Source organism: Morus notabilis, unplaced genomic scaffold (genome assembly GCF_000414095.1).
Source record: "Morus notabilis unplaced genomic scaffold, ASM41409v2 Scaffold78, whole genome shotgun sequence".
NCBI lineage: Eukaryota > Viridiplantae > Streptophyta > Magnoliopsida > Rosales > Moraceae > Morus > Morus notabilis.
Genome location: NW_010367622.1, coordinates 964,593 through 986,265, shown reverse-complemented (window position 1 = coordinate 986,265; position 21,673 = coordinate 964,593). Strand labels below are relative to the sequence as shown.

The window sequence follows — 21,673 nt, the reverse complement described above, 5'->3', positions numbered from 1 at the left end:
GGATCAACGAAGTGAACGGGCAACATTTCAAAGAGCAATACGGAAATTACTTTCAAGTCCACACCAGGGATTTTAACCAAACGGCCCTTATTATTAAGAGAAATCATTAATTAATTTGTTACTATATCAATGTCCTACGGTAGTTCAAAATAGCGCATGGTATCAGATAAACTCCCTTATTACTAGGAGAAATCATTAATTAATTTGCTTTTTTTCCCTGATCCATTAATTCATTTGTTTAATCCAGCTCTGCTCTTGCTTTGTTTATATACACCCACGCTCACAATTATCTCCCTGTATTTCGCAACGCCGACCAATGAACTTCTGTGGTCAACTGTAATTTTACTTTACCTACCGGAAGAGCATATTTGCCTACCCTACCACAAATTATGCCAAAAAAATACCCCTTAGGTTTTACTAAATACTATGTTTTTCTTTATGTTTTTGATAATTCAAAAAGTATACTATTGCCCTGTTCTTTTCGTTAATTCGAGTTTAGAATTCGAGTTTTGCTACAGTAAAAAACTCTTAGAAACAGTCACATCTGACTTTTTTGCTACAGTAAAAAGCTCTCACACAATATCACATCTCAACTCGAATTAAAAACTCGAATTAGCAAACCGAACGGGCCTATATGTTTTAAAATTTTTGAAATAAATTCTGAAAAGATGGATTAATTATACAAATAATCCCTGAGGTTTGACCTTAATCCCATTTTAGTTCCTAACTTTTAAAATGTCTCACAATTGGTCCTTGACGTTTTACTTTATGTCAGTTTTGGTCATTATGTTAGCTAAGTGTTAAAAATATGTGGAAATTAGAGATCAAAATTAGAAACATCTAAAATTTAGAGACTAAAATAATACATAAAATAAAACTTAATTTACTCAAATAGTCCTTAAGATTCAGTTGTTTTCAATTTTGGTACCTAATTTACACAAATTTCATTTAATATTTAACATCAAGTTAACAGAAGGACTAAAAGTGAAACAGAATAAAACCTCAGAGACCAACTGTGAGACATTTTAAAAATCAAGGAGTGAAATTTAGGGTAAATTTTATAGACCATTCGTGAGATTAACTCAAAAAAGATATAATTGAGAAAAATAAGGATCTTTGTCTAATGACCGAGATTACTTGTTTGGTGAGGGTACTAAAATGTGACAGTAAAAGTCAAAAAGGAGGGTTTTGATAACAATTGTAATCTATGAAAGGATGGACAAATATGTCACTGCGACATCCGATATGGGAAAGAACTGGAGAGTTCTGATGGCGATGGCGCAAAATCTAGTATGAGTTGGGATTTCAAACTCAATTGGCCATGTGTAGACGATGAAGGAGCAAGATCCATCGTGAGGATGGACCGATCTGTCTCATTAAGTTTTGAATTTAATTAATTGGATTTTTTAGGAGTTTCTACTAATATTGGAAAAAGAAAAATGAATTACCGGTACTTCTATACTTTTCAATTATTAGATATATATTAAAAATTAACTATTTTACATATTTTTTAATCTGATGTAATTTTAATCAAATTTTACAGTAAAAAATTGTATTAAAAACTATTTATTATGCATATTTTTTAATTTGATGTAATTTTAATTAAATCTCACAGTTAGAAACTAGTCTTACCGGTAGATTGGCAGGGTCCTTTTCTTTATTATGCGACACGAAAACTTGGACCCAATACATTAAAAATAACTCATACACACACTAAACACCAATTGAGCTACCCCCTTCTTATTTATTGGATACATGTGTAATTAGTCTTGTAACAATCATCTAATGTAACTTAGCACTTACCTTTTATATTAGGTGTCGTGTCGATGCTTTTCACTATTCATTTGTTTTTTCTCCTTAACTTACATACGTAAAAATGAGGGATAATTTCAATTTGGTACTATGTTATAGCGAAATTATTTTTTAATATCTCGTGTTTTTATGAGAGAATATTACATATTATATTTTTTTAAATACCTAATTTACTAAAATTGTCTCTTTTAAAAAAAACTTTATTACTTTACTACTTTTAGTTTAAAAAGTAGAAATATATGGACTAATATTAATGAGTAAAAATAAAAAGAATTCCATTTCAAGAGATATTTTTAAAAAATTGCCCTTTTTTAACTTTAAATTCTACATTTCATGTCTTAAAAAAGGACTTCAAGATACCAAAAAATAACATTTTAAAAGTTAGAGGTATTAGTTTAAAATTATAAAAAACACGAGTATTAAATAAAGATTTCACTACAACACAAGGTACCCAACTGGAATTATCCTTAAAAATAAAGATAAAAATACGAGCAAATTTAAACTTTTAAAATGTTTTTTAATTCGTAAATAAAACATAAAGTTTGTTACACAAATCCAAATTGGCTGATTCAGTATTTACAATTGTTTATAGTCTCTGAGGGCGTACAAAATGAGACAGAAGTAAAACATGTAAAAAACAAGCCAGCATCATCGTCCATATACACAAGTCCACAGGCTCAAAAGATATATCATCAGCCAACCTTCTAGCATCATACTGTTGATACAGTACAGAGAAATGACATATCTGCATCACCATAACGAAGTGAGTCTAAGCCTAGTAAGTAGAATTGATGTACAAGATGAATAATTCAATCACGTGTGAGATCACGAATCATATTTATCTTTAAAAAGTTGCATTATACCCCTTTCATATAAAACATACGTGGCTACGTGAGCACAATTTTCCTTACGGTTTCTTTAAAATGGGTGGGTTTCCTTCTGTCTATTCGTATGGACCAAAATGTCATCATGTGGCGTTCTACACTGCAAGTCCCCATCGGGTCAATCTCCAACGAGATAATAATAAGGTCCAAGAGTTTCTATCGATACAAAGTGGACATCTGTAAGTTTGGTTTAGTTTGGTAGAGATTATTAGAGGCTAAAATGAATTCTCTAAATAGCCACAGTTGGTTTGTGGTGTGTAGTAAAAACAAGAAAAAGTACTTTTAAAAGAATTTTTGAATAAGTTAGGGCCAAAATCAGAAGCAGTCTTTGGGCTGCTTCTGATTGTAGAACAAGTTTGATTTAATGAAACTTTTGTTATTCTCCATTTACCCCTGTTGAATGAAAAAAATCCCACGCCATTACCAGGTACTGTTCTCTCTTCTCTCACGAGTTCTCTCGTCTCCCTCTCTGCTCTCTCCGAAATCAAGCTCTTCCCTCTTTGTTCTCTCGTTCTCCCTTTGTGCTTTACAGGGTTTTAATCTCTGCCTGTGATTGAAGTTTTGGTGGACTCTCTCTCCCTTCTCTCAGTCATACATGGCTGTGGTGGTTAGGGTTTCCTGATTGTGGGATTGCCGGTTGGAGCTCAACAGATCCAAGAGTATCGCCGCTGTAAGTACTCGATTGATCTTCGTTTAAACTGATTTGGTTATGTTTTCACGGAAATTTTTTGCTCTGGCTGGCTTTCTCTCCATTTTGCTTATGTTTTCACTGTAAGTGTTTTTTTTTTTCTTTATTCGATTCTATCAACATGTGGGTTAATGTTTGTTCCAACTTTATTCTGTGTGTTATCACCGGATTGTTCTCTTGATTGATGGATTTTGGGAAAAAAATTCATTTCTTTGCTTTGCTATGTATTTCCTGATCTTGGGGGTTTCCTGATCTTGCGGGGTATTGTTGGGGGGTTTCCTGATCTTGGGGTAGCAGCGCTGGCGGGTTCATGGGTGGGAGATTGAGGGAAAAAAAGGGAAGGAAGTGGTGGAGTGTGGAGACAATTGCAAAAGTAGAGAGAGAGCTAGAGATACAGAACTTTGATTGCATTTCCTTGAGTATGATTATGGAAAACAATAACAAATTGATTCGTGTTTTTTTGTTTTTTTTGTTTTAGAGTGAGTTGACATTTTCAGGGGATTGTATTTGTGTTTTGTAGGTATATATGTGTGTGTATGGATATATATGTTTGCAAGAATTTTTTTTTTATTTGGAATGGTGCTCTGTTATTTGGTTGGAATTGTTTCATAGATATGGTTATTTGGTTGGAATTGAAGTCTTTTTTTGTTCTTTAAACAATGTTGCATTTCTGAACGGCATCCAAGAAAATGGAAGTGAAATCAATCCATTTTATGATTTTGGTAAGAAGTGAAGTATTGTTCTTGCTGGAAGTGTGAAAAACTCAATTTTGGGTAAGCAGTATTGTATAGTTAATGTGTGTTTAGCAATTCACTTCATCTTCTATGTAGACATATATCCCTAATTAGAGATAAACAAAATAATATGCTTCTTATAGTTAATGTGTGTTCCTTCCAGAGCACCAGAGATTGTTGGTGAAAAAATTCAACCTGTGTTTAGCATATCTGGTTTTTGTAATTGGTGGATAGTTATTTCAGTTACTAGTTGGTCTTGTCAGTTAGTTGTTCTTTTTGTTTGTCAATAGCGTTATGTTCATTCATTCATTCGTTTTTTTCCCACCACCAGAAACTGTCCGATTGATCTGAAGGAAGCGATTTCAAGTGTAATATTTGCATCTTCGAGATGTGTAGATGTACCGGAACTAACGGATATCAGGAAGCATTTAACAGTAAAATATGGAAAGGAATTTATTACTATAGCTATCGAATTGCGTCGAGATTGTGGCGTAAATTGCATGGTAAGTTTGTGCGTCTCATGCAACTTTCATTGATAGTTGTTATATGGAAAATCAGTGTGAACAAATAATGGCAGTAGATGCTGGAAATGTAGAAGTGGAGTTTATTGCTAATTTTATTGTCTGCTTTTACAGTTGGAGAAATTATCTGCCAAGGCACCCGATGGTCAGACCAAGCTTAAAATCTTAACTGCGATTGCAGAGGAACATAGTTATTGTAGGCGTTTTCGTTTACGAAGCAAGTTATTCGTTTACGAAGCTAGTTATTCATTTATGAAGAGAATCAACCAGAGGACAATGTAGAAGAAAATCAAGCTTTATTATCACAAGAAATGGATGAAGTACGAGATCAAATTGCAGCAAGTTTAATGAGCATGATTTAATTCTTTTAATGCCTCTCAGTTGTTGAACATAGAATGTACATTTTTGTTGTATACGTTGATTACTCACTAATGCTCTTTTTTGTTGTAACTATATTGTGAATGAGAATGAAAAAAAAAAGAATTAATTATCATAAATTTATTGTTAGAAAACTCATAATCATAGCATTATGTTTTTTTTTTTAAAGTTAAAACAAGTATTTCTAAATACCATGAACAATTATATATATTTAAGTTTCATACTATGTCTATTTTGGTCATTTTAATTACTCACAGTGATTTAACTTCAAAATTTACCAAACGTTATTGCGCTGATTTTAGAACCTGCATAGCTACTATAATTATAGTTTACCAAACACTCTACTACTGTTTGTAACAGCTGCTTGTTCCTTCAGAACAGCTAAAAGTAATTTTTTTAAAATCTACAGCACTACCAAACTAAGCCACAGTATAGTAGGGCAGCCTCCATCGAGACTAACATTAGTGATATGCTAGCTTAGGGGGTGTTGCAAGTCTTGTCTTTTTAGTTGACCTTTTTTGTAGTAAGATTTTTTAATTAAAAAAAGAAAGTCTCTCTGGTATAGGACTAAAAAAATAAACTGTAGATAATTTTTTATTTTCAATCCGGATCTATATTATAAACTGTTAGTTCTGTAAAATTTTTAAATATGATATTATTTTGACAAGATTCAATAATAAAACACTGACTTTATCGGTAGGAAGGCCCTAACAGAGGAAGTACCTACAAAAAATACTCAAATTCTAAGGATGTTTTTTAATAGGTCATAAGGAACTTCTGTCAATGTCATGATCTCTTTGAGAACTTGTCTAGATGAGGTGCGTGTGGTGATAAATCCTAACCCATTTTACCTAAAGTAAAATATTATTATTATTATTATTATATTTAGGATTAATTATAAAATTTTCCTAAACTATTACTTTTGTAACATTTTATCCCCAAAACTCTTATTTGAACATTTGTCCTCCAATTATGTTAACAAATATGTCCCTTCTGCTATTTTAAGTGATAAGAAATTATACATGTCACTCATTTAGCAGTGGATGGTGCGACAGGGAATACAAAATTACTCTTCTACCCTTAGTCAGATGAATATTTTGTTGTCTTCCCTATTTTCATTCTACGTTCCATCATGTTATCTTCTGTTTCTCATTTTTAGCTTTTTAAAGGTTTTTCATCAAAGGCATCCAGTTGCAATTTTAGAAGAAAACTCATCAAAACACCTAGTATATCTCCTATGGAACCAAAATCAACCGATAAAAGGTAAGAAAATAACTAAATAAGCAAGTATAAATGAGAAAAAAATATGAATGAGCAAACTTATTATCAATTGGAATCATTTTGCTACCATCTCCCTCTTATTGTGGTTGCTAAGTGTGCTCTAATACACAAGGGAGCTTCAAAGCTTCATTAGTTTTTGTCAATTTTTTCAAGAGTTCTCTCACCCTAAAAACCCTAATGGAGTTAAAAATAAGGGGTGGTGCGTTTGGAATTGGTTTCAAAATAATTTTATTTTTAATAAAAAGTAAAAATGAGATTGTTTTGAAAATCATTCTGGGACCGATTCTGAAATTGTCTTTAGTTGGTTTTTTAAGAAATTATTTTGAGTATAATAAAAAGTAAAATCGTATTAATTAATATATTATAATATTATTGATAAGTACTAAAAAATAAAAATAGAAAAGTGGAAACAACTTTTATCTGTTTTCTAATTCCTTCACAAAAACTGATATGAACCTCGCCAACGACGCGATGAGACCCAACACCAAACGTGGATCGCAACCCCAAGATCTTCAAGATGCAAGATTGTTGAGCCTTAACCCGTTGTCTATCGAGACGAGAATCAAGAACTACGAAAGATGAAGAACGCCACACCAAGATTCTCAAGAATCACTCGTTAATCTCGATGATAAGTTCAATTGTTTGAACGCCACAAGAAAAGTACTTGATAAGTTCAAAATCTTCTCAAGAGCCAAGAAGCACAAAATATGAAAACCTCTAATATTATTCTTAATTGCTGAAAACGTGTTTTTACAACCCTATTCATATTTGATACATTTTTCAACCCTAATGAAAACTGAAACATATAGTTACCTAAGCTTAAGCCCAAACTCGGCAAACCCTTCCTATTCTAATCCAAGGCCAATTCGGCCACAATGTTTTCCCCTAGGCCCAATTCGGCCAGCCCTGTCCTATGTAGAAAATATCATTAAAATCCCAATAACAAATAAAAACATAAGTAACAAATATCCCTAACAAGGCTTCTTAATTTGAGTTGGACTCCCCTTGCTAAGCTCTTGCAATTCAACTTGAATCTTCTAGAACCTTAATCATGGTGACTAGGTTCTCTTCATTCTGGTTTGGACTTATGTTGGGCCTCCATGTGTTTATCTCCAACTTGTTGAACCAGCCCGTTCAATGCTTCATTGAAGCGTTTGACTCTAAGCTTTGTCACCGGACCACTTGGTAGACTCAATGGATCTCTTGAATGTTGCCCTTACCCTTATGCTCTGTAAGCCGGTTGTTCCTCTTGTGCTGCACCTATCGCATCATTCTCTCCCTCTTGAAAAGGATTTGTCCTCAAATCGTCACCTACATCAAAAGGAGATAGATCAGAAACATTAAAGCTTGCACTAACACCATACTCACATGGTAATTCAAGCTTGTAGGCGTTGTCATTGATGCGCTCCACCACTTGAAATGGTCCATCACCCCTTGGAAGAAGTTTTGAACATTTTTGCTCGGGAAAACGATCATTCCTCATATGCAGCCAAACCCAATCTCCCGGTTCAAAGACAACCTTCTTGCGTCCCTTGTTGGCTTGCTTGACGTACTGCTCCGTTCACCGCTCTATGTGTTGTCTTGCTTTCTCATGAATTTACCTAACAAAATCAGCCTTCTTTTTGCCATCGAAATTAACACGTTTACTCAAAGGTAAAGGAGTTAAATCCAAAGGAGTCAGTGGGTTTAAACCATAAACAATCTCAAACGGTGAAAACTTAGTTGCAGAATGAATGCATCGGTTATAAGCAAATTCAACATGTGGCAAACAATCTTCCCATGTTTTCAAGTTCTTTTGTATGATTACTCGCAACAAAGTAGACAATGTCCTATTCACTACTTCGGTTTGACCATCGGTTTGTGGATGACAAGTAGTAGAAAATAATAACTTGGTGCCTAACTTACCCCACAATCTTCTAGAAGTAACTCAAGAACTTTGCATCCCTATCAGAAACAATGGTTCTAGCCATGCCATGCAACCTAACAATTTCCTTAAAGAACAAATCAGCTATGTATGATGCATCATCGGTTGTATGACATGCAATGAAGTGTGCCATTTTCGAGAACCTATCTACAACCACAAAAATTGAGTCTCTCCCCCTCTTAGTTCTAGGTAATCCCAAAACGAAATCCATAGAAATGTTAACCCAAGGTGCACTAGGAATGGGAAGGGGTTTGTATAAACCATGTGGTTGTTGCCTAGACGTAACTTTCCTACATGCAATGCATCTATCACAAAGTCTCTCCACATCACGTTTCATGCGTGGCCAAAAGAAGTGCTCTTGCAACACTCCTAAAGCTTTAGCTACCCCAAAGTGACCTATCAAACCGCCACTATGTGCTTCCCTAACAAGCAATTCACACAAAGACGAATGTGGAACACACAATTTATTTTCCCGAAACATAAAACCGTCATGCAAATAATATTTCCCACTCGCCCCCTTTGTGCAAGTCTTGAATGCTTCCCCAAAATCAGAGTCTAATGCATACAATTCCTTAATGTATTCATATCCAAACAATTTAGTGTCTAGAGTTGAAAAGCGTACCTGTGTGAAAGTGCATCGGCAATGGCACATGCTACTCACGTGCTTTGTTTGGTGGCACCTTTTCAATACTGTTACACATCTCTCGAAGCCAGCCGCCTTCTTTGACAGTTCCTTTGCGGGCTGCCCCTTCGCCAAAGGCATTTGACGACAGTGTTCGAAGTTATTTTTTTTCCTCTTGTTTTATAGATCTATATGTGTGTAACAATGACGTTGTTTTTGCCAATAAATTTTATGTTTATATTGTGGTGGCTTTGGTTAAAACCTCTATTAATGGAAGGTTTGTTGTTTTGTCTCACCCGTTTGAGTTGTTTATTAATGGTGTGGATCGTGATGTCTGACTGGATGTGTATCTACGTCGTGTTGCTTATGTCCCCATTATTTGATGTTTGGTCTCAGTCGACTAGTTTAATCTGTCGACTGTAGTGTTTCTTTCAAACAAACTTTGTCGTGTTCAATTTTTATGCGCCGAGTAGGCTTTTTCCTAATGGGTCTTAGTGCTTGTGATCGTCCCTTGTGCTTCATCCATCTTTATTGGTGAATCCAACTAATGGTTAGTCGAATTTTCTTGTAGTGAGTGGTCAGTTACGACTAGTTGTGTATCTATAACTTGTTTTTGGCAAAATGAAACTTTACTTCAAAAAAAAAAAAAAATCTAGTGGTTTCAGCTTATTTTACTTTACGTTTTTCACCCTTTTTTTTATGGTAACTTAGAAGAAAACAATACATTTTATGGCAATACCCACCCTTCATTTTTGTTCACGAGCCACTTATATGCTTATTTTCCCCGCTCATAGTACTGGAGGGGTAAATTTGTTAATAGAATAAAGATAAGAGAAAATATGTTACAAATAAAAATTCAGAAGATAAAATGTTATAAGAGTCAATATGCTTATTTTCCTCGCACATAGTAATAGAGGGGTAAATTAGTTAATAGAATAAAGATAGGAGGAAATATGTTACAAATAAAAGTTCAGATGGTAAAGTGTTAATAGAGTCATAATTGGAGGGAAACTTTTGTAATTAATCTTTATAATTATATTTGATGTTGAATATGTGTTAAAAATCTTTCCCCTAATGACATTCTTAAAGAACTTTCAATATTACTTGAAATACTAATTATTTAGTAACATTTCAACATTTATTTCCTATGATGATGAAAAGTGAGTTGTTATTATTTACTTAGTATATAAAATATTACCAAGCGAAATCGAAGAAAAACATATATACTACTTGAAACCGCGAGTATATGAGCGAGAGAGTTTATAGATAAGAATGAAAAACATATTTATTACGATCTCGTTTGGAGAAATAAAAAAAAAAAAAAAAAAGAATGTATAATAAGACAAAATAGATTAGAATAATAAAAAAAGAAGACAACAAAAAAAAGGATTATTGGCACAAATGGTCCCCAACCTATTTAGTAAGTGACAGTTTGGTCCCCAACTTTTTTTTTTTTTTGGGAAATCGACCCCAAACTTTTAAAACAGGTACAATATGTTCCTTTCTGTCAAGATCTATCTAAAAGCTAACGGCCCAATGCACGTGACCACCCATGTAATCCAGATTGTTGGGGTATATGTGTAAAAACACATGCTCACTTATCTGAAATGCTCAAACTCCTCAACCGTAATCTCCGCCTCCTCTGCTCCCACCTTCGATGGCTGATATGCCGTCGTTCGAAGCCCAAGGTCGTCATCAGAAGGTTTAGGAAGTTGAGTTCCAAAGCCCGAAACGGAGCCGAAACCAAACCTAGGGTACCGGCCTTGGCGGCAGTTCATCTGAACCGACAACTCGGAGGTGCCAAGTCGGAAACACCCCTGCGGATTGCGACATTCAACGCTGCTCTATTCTTCATGGTGCCAATAGTTCCCAAGGCGGCGAACTTCATCGAGGACGCAAACGACAACGTTTTGAAGGTTAGAAATCTGAATATGCAAGCCAAGTCTCTCAACAATCGTCCGAAGAGTGTATTCTGAAGCAATCTCCTTTGCATTCGAATTCAATGAGTAGTAACAACAACAATAATAATTTGGATAATCTTTCCAATCAACAGAAGTTCGAGAGACCGAAGTTGAGGGTTTCGAACAATTTGCCGGATAACGAGATTTCTCTATTGTGGAATCGGTCGAGGACGGAAAAGTGGGTTCGTTGTTCTCAGAGGAAAAGCTCCATTGAGATCGAGTGTGAGCTTTTCTGCTAATATTAGGAGTGGAAGAAAACAAAAATAAGAATAAAAGAAGAGTTCAAGCGGGTCTTTCCACCAACAATTTGGGTAACGTGGGTAGTCACATGCATTGGGCCGTTAGCTTTTGGACGAATCTTGATAGAAAGGGCCAGATTGCACTTGTTTTAAAAGGTTAAGGGTCGATTTGCTCAAAAAAAAAAAAGATTGGGGACCAAACTGTCACTTACTAAAGATGTTAGGGACCATTTGTGCCAATAACCCTAGAGAGAGAGAGTGAGAGAGAGAGAAAAAAAAGGAATAAAAAAAAACACTTACAAAACATTTTATTAGGAGAACATGATTTAAAAAATTTACACAAGAATATATACGAGAAAATTATTTAAGCAGGGAATTAAAAAGAAAAGCATAGTTATGAGGGGCAATTTGGATAACAAAAAAATGCATAATTGGGTTAAAAAGATGAGAACGGAAATAGGGAGACATAAAAGAAAGCAGAGAGGGAAAAGAGAGAAAAGTTTAAGAAAGGAAAAAAAGAAAGCAAGCATGAAAGCAGAGAGGGAAAATAGAGAAGAGTTTAAGAAAGGAAGTGAAAAGTTAAAAAAAAAAAAACGAAACATTTCGTTAGCACCCCTTAAAACCCGTTCTCCTTGTTTCGTTTGCACACTTAAATCTCATTCTCCTTTTATATGTACTAGTAAAAAACGTGCGCGAAAGTCAAAACGGTTATACAAATTGGGGTGGGGGGAGGAAGAATAAAAGAAATAAAGATAAAAGTGGACAAAAAGAAATTTGAAGCAAAAGACAGTGAAAAGAGAATAAAAAAAAAACTTATGGAAAAAACATGTGCAAAATATTTCAGAACTGAAGTTAAAATTTATGACAATCACAGATAAAAAATATTTATGCAGAGATACATTTGAAAATAAATAAATTTACCAAGGTCAAAAAGTGATATTTTAAATAACTGTAAGAAAAATATTTAAGGGAGATATATTTAAAAATATATAAAAATTAAAGGTTAAAAGATCCAATAAAAAAAAGATATGAAAAAAGAAGAAAAGAAAAAGAAAAACTAAAAAAAAAGCTAAAAAAAAAAAGTAGAGGGGGGAAAGAAACGGTCCAGTGATACAATTAGTTAAAGTATTTATTAAGACAAATAATAATATTTTAGAAAAAACTGTGAAAAAATAAACAAGAAAAAAATAATGAGAAACATCTAAAAATGCACAACTCCAATAAAAATAAAAATAAAAAAGGCATGCTGGAATACAGAAGTAATAAAACACACTCTCCCTTCTATGTAACTTATTGACAGAGATTTCATTTATAAATATAGTTCCCACCAAACTTCTTGCTCCAAGAAAGAAAACAAATAGAGAGAGAGAGAGCTAGCTAGTTGCAATCGAATCCTATTCTAATTGGCATCACTTTTTGTTTTTGTTTTTGTTTTTTTAATCTAAACCGCAAATCCATGATAATCTCTCTAAAGTTTCAAAAGCATATTTTCGGTGGACTTCAACATAAAAGAATAATACTTCTCTGGCTTGAAAGTTTAGGATCCGAGGCAACACATGTCCAATCATGAGGAGGATATCAATACCAAACATAATAGCAGAATATGAGAGAGGGTACAGAGAAATTCACAAGTAGGAGAACGCCGTGAGCTAAGGAAGAATATGTGAGCGAAATATGAGAGGATAGGTACAGCAAAATCCACTACTCCAACACTGCATACCCAAAACAAGGGGAAAAAAAAGAGTATAAACGAGTGAGTGAACTCTATCGGAGCATAAATAAATGTGCACAAGGACGTAACCAGACTTTTAATCTAGTGGAGGCACAAAGAAGTATAAAATTTATAAATTAACACAACATAAAAATAAAGCAGCTTTCTAATAATTTTTTGCAATAAAATTTTATTAAGTAAGGTTCACATTACAGTTGTTCTCGATGAGTTCTCATCTTTTAGTACTGATGCATGATAACTTCATAATCGATGCTATTAAAAATATCTTTCATTTATATTATATATTAATATTATAAATATCTTTTCAGTTTGTAATTCTACCGTGTGAATTGGGAAGCAAGTTATCAATTAGAGCCCAATAAAAAATCAGCAAAAAGAAAAATTAGAACCCAATAAAAAAAATCAAAGAAAGCCCAAAAGTAAAAGAGTAGGCTTTCAAAAAAAGAAAAAAAAAACGTATCCTGAGTATATCAAAGGGGGCACAAATATGGGAATAAAGAGTATAATCATGGCAGTTATAGGAGAGTTATTATTATTATTATTATTATTATTATTATTATTATTATTTTGCTTTCTCAGTGGGGGCCTGTGCCCCCACTGGTCCTAACGTCACTTCTATGAATGTGCAGTAACATGGGAAAACTTGAAACATCAAGTTCTACATATAGAGTTTGAGAGTAAATTTTAATTTGCTTATACAGCTAAACTTTCATTTGCATATAGGGATTCATACCAAATTTCATTTTTTTTAAAGGACATTTCATGACAAAATAGATGAGGCAACAAAGAATTTAAGATTACTTACGACAGAAAGCAGCGGTCCCTGTTTAAACTTATCGTGAAAAGCAAAGGTTATTGGCTTTGGATTGTCCCCTGGACCTCTGATAAACCCACTGCATAATATTATGGCATATCGGCAAGTTATTAAAGTTTAAGGTTCCATTTATCAACAAATGCTCTTTGAAGTAATGCATTTACAGTCCAAACAAAAGAAGATGCAGGGGCTTTTGGTTGCTGAACAGGAAACACTCACATTAGTGATGCAGAGATTAAGGGACTCCTCCTAACGTCATAAATGGCGATGAGGCCCCTGTATAAATCATCCCCTCCTTTATATGAAACCGCCAACCGCTCTCCTGAAGCATCCCATGCTATCTTCTCAATGCGCTGACTGGAGAGCATTGAAACACATAGGAATTACAGTTATTGTCATGGTCCATTTAAATATAGTGCAGAATACTAATTCATCCACAATGAAATTAATAAAATTGCAGCATCATCACTATAATTTGAAGTAGAATGAGCATGAAGCCTCTTTACTTCGATGTAAACTGGCAATCAACACTAAACATAAGCTGTAACAATGAAAACTTCTTGAACAAAATCTCAAAGTCAAAGTCACAATCATGGTGTGGAAAACAAACCGTGATTAAACTGAACTAAGAGGTAACTTCAAAATCTAGTGTAAAACGAAAGGAAATCAGACACATGATTTAAGGTACGCCAATTGTATACACTTTAAGGAGATGTGTCAGACGAATGAAATAGATTTTCGGTAACAACTAGAGATATTTCACCTCTTGAAGAAAATAAATGAAAAGAAAAGGCTCATGGGGGCATTCCAAATTTTAAACATATCAACTTAATCCAAAATTACCTGTTTGTCAATGATACTATCTCAGGCAGCTCGACAGGTAATAGATGTGCATCTGTCAAAAAAAAAGAAAAAAGAAAAAAGAAAAAAAGGGCGGTTAGAAGTTACAATTTTTTTTCTTTTTTTTTTCCATTTTAGGGAAGTGAGAAGTTACAATTATTTTATAGATGGAATTAAGAAAATTTCCTTGTTATCACAAGTAAAGACACTGACAGCACCACATGATAAGTATCACAAGGGAGTCCATTTTATATTGTTAAAATACTTGAACTCTTATGCACAACACCATGTCTTGACACCATAACTCCTTGGAGTTTGCCCCCTTTTCCCTTTGCTAAGAACAAAATTTCTTCTAATAAATGTTTAAGAACACAACATAATGCAAACTGATGGAGTAACCTCCTTGAAGTACCGGTACTCATGAAAACTATGGATAAAAATAATTAGATAGAAGAGCTTCGACTGTGTGAACTGTTAGTGAGAAAACGAAATCTAGATAAATACCAATAGCTATTACGGGGAAAAGAACAGAGATCAAAACAAAAAATTCTCACGACCCAGAATCGACAAAATAAGACTTTCTAGCAGTAAAAAGCTTGTATCCATAGAACATCTAGAGTAACATAAATAATTAATAAACAGAAGAAAATATCATTCGTCCATCACAATTTCAAAGACAACAATTTTAAATCATCATTATAACTAACGTTTGTTTGTTTTTTTTCCTTTTCTTTTTCCAGAATAATCTACGGTTAAATTGATGGCAATGATTATTTAATTGTCAAAAAAAAAAAAAAAAACTTTATTCCTCCGAAATATCATGTTTACTTAGAAGGTGATCAAAAGCATTAAGCTTTTGGAGAAGGGCCCAATATTGTCTATTAAACATCAAAACACACATCAACAATTAGCATACGCACACTGCAACCTGCAACTTCAGTTGATTTAATTTTGATTCTTGGTCTCGCCTCACTTTCTGCCAGTTTTTTACTTTTGCTCGAACATCATACGATTCAAAAATTTATGGGAAAAGATAAATGTTATGTGATGCGGCACACGGTCACGATGAACTTCATTAGTTTCCCATTTTAAGTTTATTTGCTTTACTATTTAGTTTAGGTTTGATTTCCTTGTTTTCCTAGTTTCCTCTTTCAGTTATTTCCTTTATTTTTGCATTACAAACATTATTTAAAGGCTTATTATAATTGTTAGAATCAGCTCAATACAATGCATCAGATTATTCCCTAATTTTCAGCTCCTATTGTGATCTTTGTGTTTGTTCTTGAGAGTTTTCCTGTTTCCTTTTGAAACAAACCTCCCGCTGCACCATTATGCCAATTTTCAAGTCTAACTGTTTAAACTTTATTGCTAGCTGTCCTTCGTCACAAGACGTTTAAACACAACTGAGCACTAATTTGAACATAAGAACTTGAAAGTACAACTACATACCCAATGAAGGGGGCTTTGATGCAAAGTGAATTGAACCCAATGTTGAAGATTCTGAGAAAGCAAGAAGTATCATGCGCCCATCAGGGTCCCATGTTGCTCCCTGATATCAGAAAAGTGTTAGCATAAAGAAAAAAAAAAAATCAATATATTTAACAGAAACCAACACAAATAATAGGAAAGGATGCAGCTGGAAGACAAAGACAAACTGCATTATTAGAAGGCAAGGATTATAGTCTTTTTCTTTAGGCAACATAAAAATAAATAAAGTCTGCTTAAATGAAAATGTAAAGTTTCGAAAGCTTGGTCACTAACAATATGGTTACAACTTACATTTACTATGAGCTCTTCACATGTTTTCTCTCTTTTCAAGATAAAAATCCATCATGTTTTCTCTTCTTTCATGGTGAAAAAATTTCTTAAGAAACGCTCTTAGAAAGCCTCAATGTATTCAAAGAATTCCTAGTTTCCTTCTTCTCTTCTCATTTCCAGCATTATTCATTTCTTTTTCAATCTTCCAACTTCCATCACACTACAACCCATATAATCCTACTATATAATTCACAAAGTCCACATCCTAATAACAATTTCATAGCATAGTTTCTTTAGTTGACAGTTAGAATCAATAATTTTACTAATAATCTCCATCAAATTAACATTTTAAGGAGAAAAAAGAGTGTTGCTTTAAAAATTAAACACCACAAATGTGAAGTAAAAACCAAAATCCTTTTGAAAGTTGTCAAAAATAAAACAGAAACCTAGATGTGCAGAAAGAACATTGTAGAATGTCAACCGAAAAAGCAAAGACAGCAAATTTACAAAGTATGTTTTCATTTTGGTTTTACCGTGACAAAACCGCTAGTTGAAGACCATGACTCTGATGTCCATGTGTTTGTCTCCCAAAGATAAAATGTACCGTCACTGTAAGAGAACATGATTATTAGCTTACTTAACACGATTGGTTTTGAAGTCAATTGAGATTAAGAAAAGAATATATATACAGTCCAAATGCAATTATAATTGTGGACATACAATTTTGCAGAGAAAAAGTAATCTCCGATTGGTGACCACTTCAGTATCGATATACCCCCTAACCCCCGCCGAATGGGTGTCCCTTTACCTGAAAATCAGTAAGGAAACGAAAAGGTCACAATGAAAGAACTAATGAATGACATCATCACTCGGAATAAAGATATACATATGCAGAAAGATAAATTGAGAAACAAAGAGCAGCCAGAGAAAGAGCATTGTGAAATTTGATTCTAAACTTTCAAACATAAAGAACTTTGCTCAACCATCTCTCTTTTCATTTTTTTGGTGTCTGTAGCACCACATAAAAACATTCCTCCTAGAGTAGCTGTTAATACGAATAACAGAAACTTCGTTATAGCCATTTCTGTACATTCAATGTACTCTACGGATAGAGGAATACATAAAGTTGAACATAGTAAAATAAGAAATTGAAGCGTGGCGGGTTAGGGGATGGGGAGGGGGGAATATAACAGGGAAAGGGCTGAGACCGAGAATGTTTTGTACTTCACAATGGAAACTCATTTACTTTTTTTTTTTTTTCAATTATTTTAGCTCCTATGTGGAGCTTGGTTCTCGTCATGCTTAACTATTATTTATATCATATTTCGTTTTTCTCATATAATCTTCAATCAATAATGGCTTATTAATGATAGTACCCAGAAATGAGGGGATAATGCATGTTCGTCAGTACAAAAAACAAGTACTAGTCTGGACGTGTTTTAAAAGATTCAGCAATAAGAATTTTAAGGAATACAATTATGATGTCAAGATATACATAGAAAAGTCCAGTAAAGAATTAAAAACAGAAGTAAACTTGTCGCTTGTATATTTAGCAAGCTTGAGATCATCAGCTCTATAGTCATACCTTGAGCAACATCCCATATGGTATATGATGAACCCTCAAAAGAAGCGGATGCTAAATATGTAAATATAGGTTAAGGAAATTTCTGAACCTCAGTGGCAAATAAGAATGCTAAGAGTATTTACACAAATAAATTGAGACCTGCTTCCCCTAATGGAAAAACATATAAACAAATAATTATATATAAAAAAATGCAGCAACTAACAATATCATTTTTTTTTTTGTTCGTTTTTGTGTGTGTATAAAACATATTTTGGAATTACAAGTAGAAAATAAAACTTGTCTGAAAGAAACAAAAAATGCAACACCCATTAAAGGCTTGCCGTATGCTGATGAGAGACCATCCATTGCAAGTGAAATTTAATTCAATTCGAGTATTATCAAATCAACAGAATTTGAAGACACAAAAAAGTTGGTATGGATATCTTCCATCAGGACTCCATGACAGCGCACTAATATGCTCATCACTTTGACTTTTAAGAAAATCCACCAGAATATACTTTATTCCGGAACCTCTTGAGAGGGTACCCAAGAAAGCAGCAGCACCAGATCTCACAGTTGCTGCATTCCCAGGATAAGAGGCAGCCCAAATGCAAATCCCACCCCTGAGAAATAATTTGATCGAATAGAGGACTAAATAATCACAACGTTCTGCAGCATATTCAACATATACAATCTTAAACTTGAACAAAAAGAAAATTCAGTACAAGAATGTAGCAATATGGTACTTGCTTGCATGCTACAGAGAGTGTCCGTCCGCCATTTGGTCTCCACTCAAGTAATTTAATATCCCTCTGAGACTCATTGCTTAAAATGCATGGTTCCTTCCCTTCTGTTACAAGACAAGCAGTGGCATAAAAATAAAGTAAATGAAGTGCTTTATTGAAATGCTGCCAATTTTTTTTTTTTTTTTTTTTTTAATAATAAGAAACAAGACAGTACAAAATGGAAACAAGAAGGGCAACGGATGCCAATAAGATAATGACATAAGCAACTCTTACTAGTAGAAAGCCATATTTTGGTTGGGAAACTTACCTGAATCTTCATAATCACGAACTATGACTTGATTGGACCCGGATATAAAGGCAATGATATGTTTATGCTGGTGCCAGGTCACTCCCTGGAGATCAACTTCAGGTAACAGGTTCACCTACAAAACTTGTCAGATGAGAAAAGAAAACTGGTACAACCTTTACTACTCTTATTAGAAGGACTCATGTGCCACTTAATGATTTTTCTATCTAATGAAAATGTCCTTATTTCAAGTCAGATTGCAATCCCGCCTAATATACAACTGGTTGAGCCTGGAAAAAGACTTGCCTCACAAAGTACTGATGAGTTATGTGTGGCTAGTCAAAATTAACTTTGAAAACTTAAGCTTGATTCTCTTTCCATATCTACAACAACAACAAATACAAGCCTTAATCCCAAATTAATTGGGGTCAGCTATATGGATTTCTCATTTCCAGTCTACTCTATTAAACACGAGACCCTCCTGAAGCCCTAGATCTTGAAAGGCGTGCCTAATTACGTCAACCCAAGTAATTCTTGGTCTACCCCTCGCTCTTTTAGTACTAGGTATTTGGATGTTCTCCCAAGCATGAACAGGTGACATTACTGTTCACAGACCACGTCAATTTTCCATTAGTTATAAAGGGCAGGCTTCTTATGGGGATCTGGAGAAAGGCAGTATTCACATAGCAAGAGAACATGCCACCCCATATTTTTGACAAACAACCACAGTCTCCTCTTTCATTCGTCTTATTTAAAAGATATCATAAACTTATAATTTACTATTTCCTCAACAAAACTTATTTCAGCAGAAATTTATCACAGACGCTTCTTATCCTGGTTGGACAGCAACCGTGTCGAGCATTGCTCATTTTATTTGAACAAAAACTTCATATTTCGTACAATGTCGTTTCATTTCATATTCTAAGTTAGGTGTCTGACTTTTACCCAATGGTTTGAATCCCCCAAGGAAAATATTTGTGGCTTCTCTTCTCCATCACACAACAAAAGAAAAGAGGATAACAACTCAATAAAATCAATAAATCCCACCAACAAAAACTTCATAGGACAAAAAGCCTCGGCCTAAACCCCAGTTATAAAATTATCTCAAAGAACTGTTGCAAAGCTAAGGCAATGAAGCAAATTAAAACGACAATAGAAAAATCAACTGACATCATTAGGATGAAAAAGGCGTTTGAAGGAATCATTCACAATCTCCTGCAATGTGGTCACAATTCCCTTTCCTTCTACTGCGATTGCCTGTTCTGCGTTGTTCTCCGGACTCGGCGACCTCGCCAGCTGATCCGATTGAAACGGCACCGGGCTAAACACCATTCCCTAATGCACATTCACGCCATTAAAACCTTTTTCAAAAGCAAAAATCGGTTCCAAAACAACGGCTTTTGAAAATGCAAAAACACTTAGAACCAGAAAAATTGAGGAGCTACTAACCAGAAGTTTTCCATAAGTGTCCTTGGCTCGATCCTCCGAAAGGTTCTCCGCCGTAACTGCGCATCGTGTGCGAAAATTTCAGTGCTAAGCTATATGGATTTCTGTACCAAACAGAAAATGGAATTCACACAGAAATATATGAAGAGAGAAAGAGGAAAATGGGACATACTGAGGTCTCGATTGATTTCGCAGATGGTCACGGAACCGGGATGAGGAAAAGAAGGCATTGTTTTTGAGCTCAAAAGTAGTAGAAGAAGAAGAAGAATCGGTGATTGGTGCTTTGAGAGAGAATAGTAAGGTTGGGCTTTGTCCGCGTTTCGCAGTTCTGAATATTTGGGCGCTACTTGCTCAGTGGAAACAGGGACTCTAGTAGTCTGTTTGGTTGCCGAGAAATCATGGGAAACATAAAGGGACGGGCGAAGAAAGAAAATGGTGGGAACTTTGCATTTCGTTTTGTGTATGGCAAAGGAGATACAAGAGCCAGCACCAACCCTTCCGAATTCTTCCCCTTCACTTTACTGTCTCGAGTTTAAAATTTAAGTTTTATTACAGTAAAATTTAAATTTTATTATAATAAAATTTTTTTAAAAATAGTCACATTTAATTTTTTTATTACAATAAAAAGTTCTCATATAAAATTACATCTCAACTCAAATTATAAATTCAAATCAGCAAAGTGAACGGACCATGACACTTACAACTCTGAATTTCATTTTTTTTAGTTATTTAAATATTAAATTCTCTTAGGGCTCATTCACTTCGCTGATTCGAGTTTATAATTTGAGTTGAGATGTGATTTTACGTGAGAATTTTTTACTGTAGTAAAAAAGTTAGATATAATTATTTCTGAGAGCTTTTACTGTAACAAAATTTAAATTCTAAACTCGAATCGATAAAGTGAACAGGGCCTTAATTTACATTTTCAAAGCTAAACTTTATTTTTAGATTTAATACTTTCAACCTGAGCTTTTATTTTTTTGGTAATTTAACAGCGGCCACAGGAGGTGGCAATTGGGGCTGGCCAGAGACCCCCTGGTGATGGGCTGAGGAGAGGACTTATTTAAGCCCACATTTGCATCGAGCTAGCGTTGTTCTGTGATTTTTCCGACGTGCCCATTGCAGTTCCTCCACGTGTGATAGTTATTTATAGTATAAGTTGACGGTGAAATCTCATCAACAGAAATGGGCCGGGTCACCTCTAGGTATTCCGTTGGATTACCGGCTCAATGAAGTGTTGGTTGTGTTTTTAACATGGTGAGTAATGTAAAGATAACAATCTCAAAAGGAATACAAAACTACAGTGGATGTAGCTCTTCATTAACAGAGCGAACCACTATACATTTCTTGTGTTCTCCTACTTTAAGCATATTATCTTCACATGGCTCACCATTTTAAAAACATTGAGCCGGTAATCCAACGGGATACCTAGAGGTGACCCGG

General features: G+C 34.3%; 1 protein-coding gene and 1 long non-coding RNA gene across 4 annotated transcripts; one reads left to right on the top strand and one right to left on the bottom strand.

Moving 5' to 3' along the window:
- Window positions 1-2,752: 2,752 nt before the first annotated feature.
- LOC21410534 lies at window positions 2,753-5,094 on the top strand. 3 transcript variants are annotated; one of them, XR_002903552.1, is made up of 4 exons: window positions 2,753-3,123; window positions 3,256-3,366; window positions 4,450-4,621; window positions 4,754-5,094. It is a non-coding gene; the product is annotated as an uncharacterized LOC21410534 (long non-coding RNA). The 3 variants fall into 3 exon arrangements; XR_002903551.1 differs by having other exon boundaries at window positions 3,229-3,366; XR_002903550.1 differs by having other exon boundaries at window positions 2,758-3,366; window positions 4,754-5,093.
- A 7,270-nt stretch (window positions 5,095-12,364) lies between these two features.
- On the bottom strand, window positions 12,365-20,734 carry LOC21410532 (aladin). The gene is made up of 14 exons (XM_024175409.1): window positions 20,403-20,734; window positions 20,234-20,289; window positions 19,955-20,119; window positions 18,806-18,920; window positions 18,503-18,602; window positions 18,196-18,375; window positions 17,774-17,832; window positions 16,909-16,996; window positions 16,722-16,797; window positions 15,880-15,979; window positions 14,434-14,485; window positions 13,810-13,947; window positions 13,582-13,669; window positions 12,365-12,756 (listed from the first exon to the last, which is right to left on the bottom strand). The coding sequence occupies exons 1-14, from the start codon at window positions 20,458-20,460 to the stop codon at window positions 12,694-12,696; spliced, it is 1,338 nt and encodes a 445-aa protein (XP_024031177.1). The 5' UTR covers window positions 20,461-20,734; the 3' UTR covers window positions 12,365-12,693.
- Window positions 20,735-21,673: the final 939 nt, after the last annotated feature.

Excerpts from the sequence above, each read along its gene's own strand:
- LOC21410532 (XM_024175409.1), bottom strand. The coding sequence starts at position 20,460 with ATGCCTTCTTTTCCTCATCCCGGTTCCGTGACCATCTGCGAAATCAAT. Across the intron at positions 20,290-20,402 it reads CGAAATCAATCGAGACCTCA|TTACGGCGGAGAACCTTTCG; the intron begins GTATGTCCCATT and ends CACGATGCGCAG. Across the intron at positions 20,120-20,233 it reads ACACTTATGGAAAACTTCTG|GGAATGGTGTTTAGCCCGGT; the intron begins GTTAGTAGCTCC and ends AATGTGCATTAG.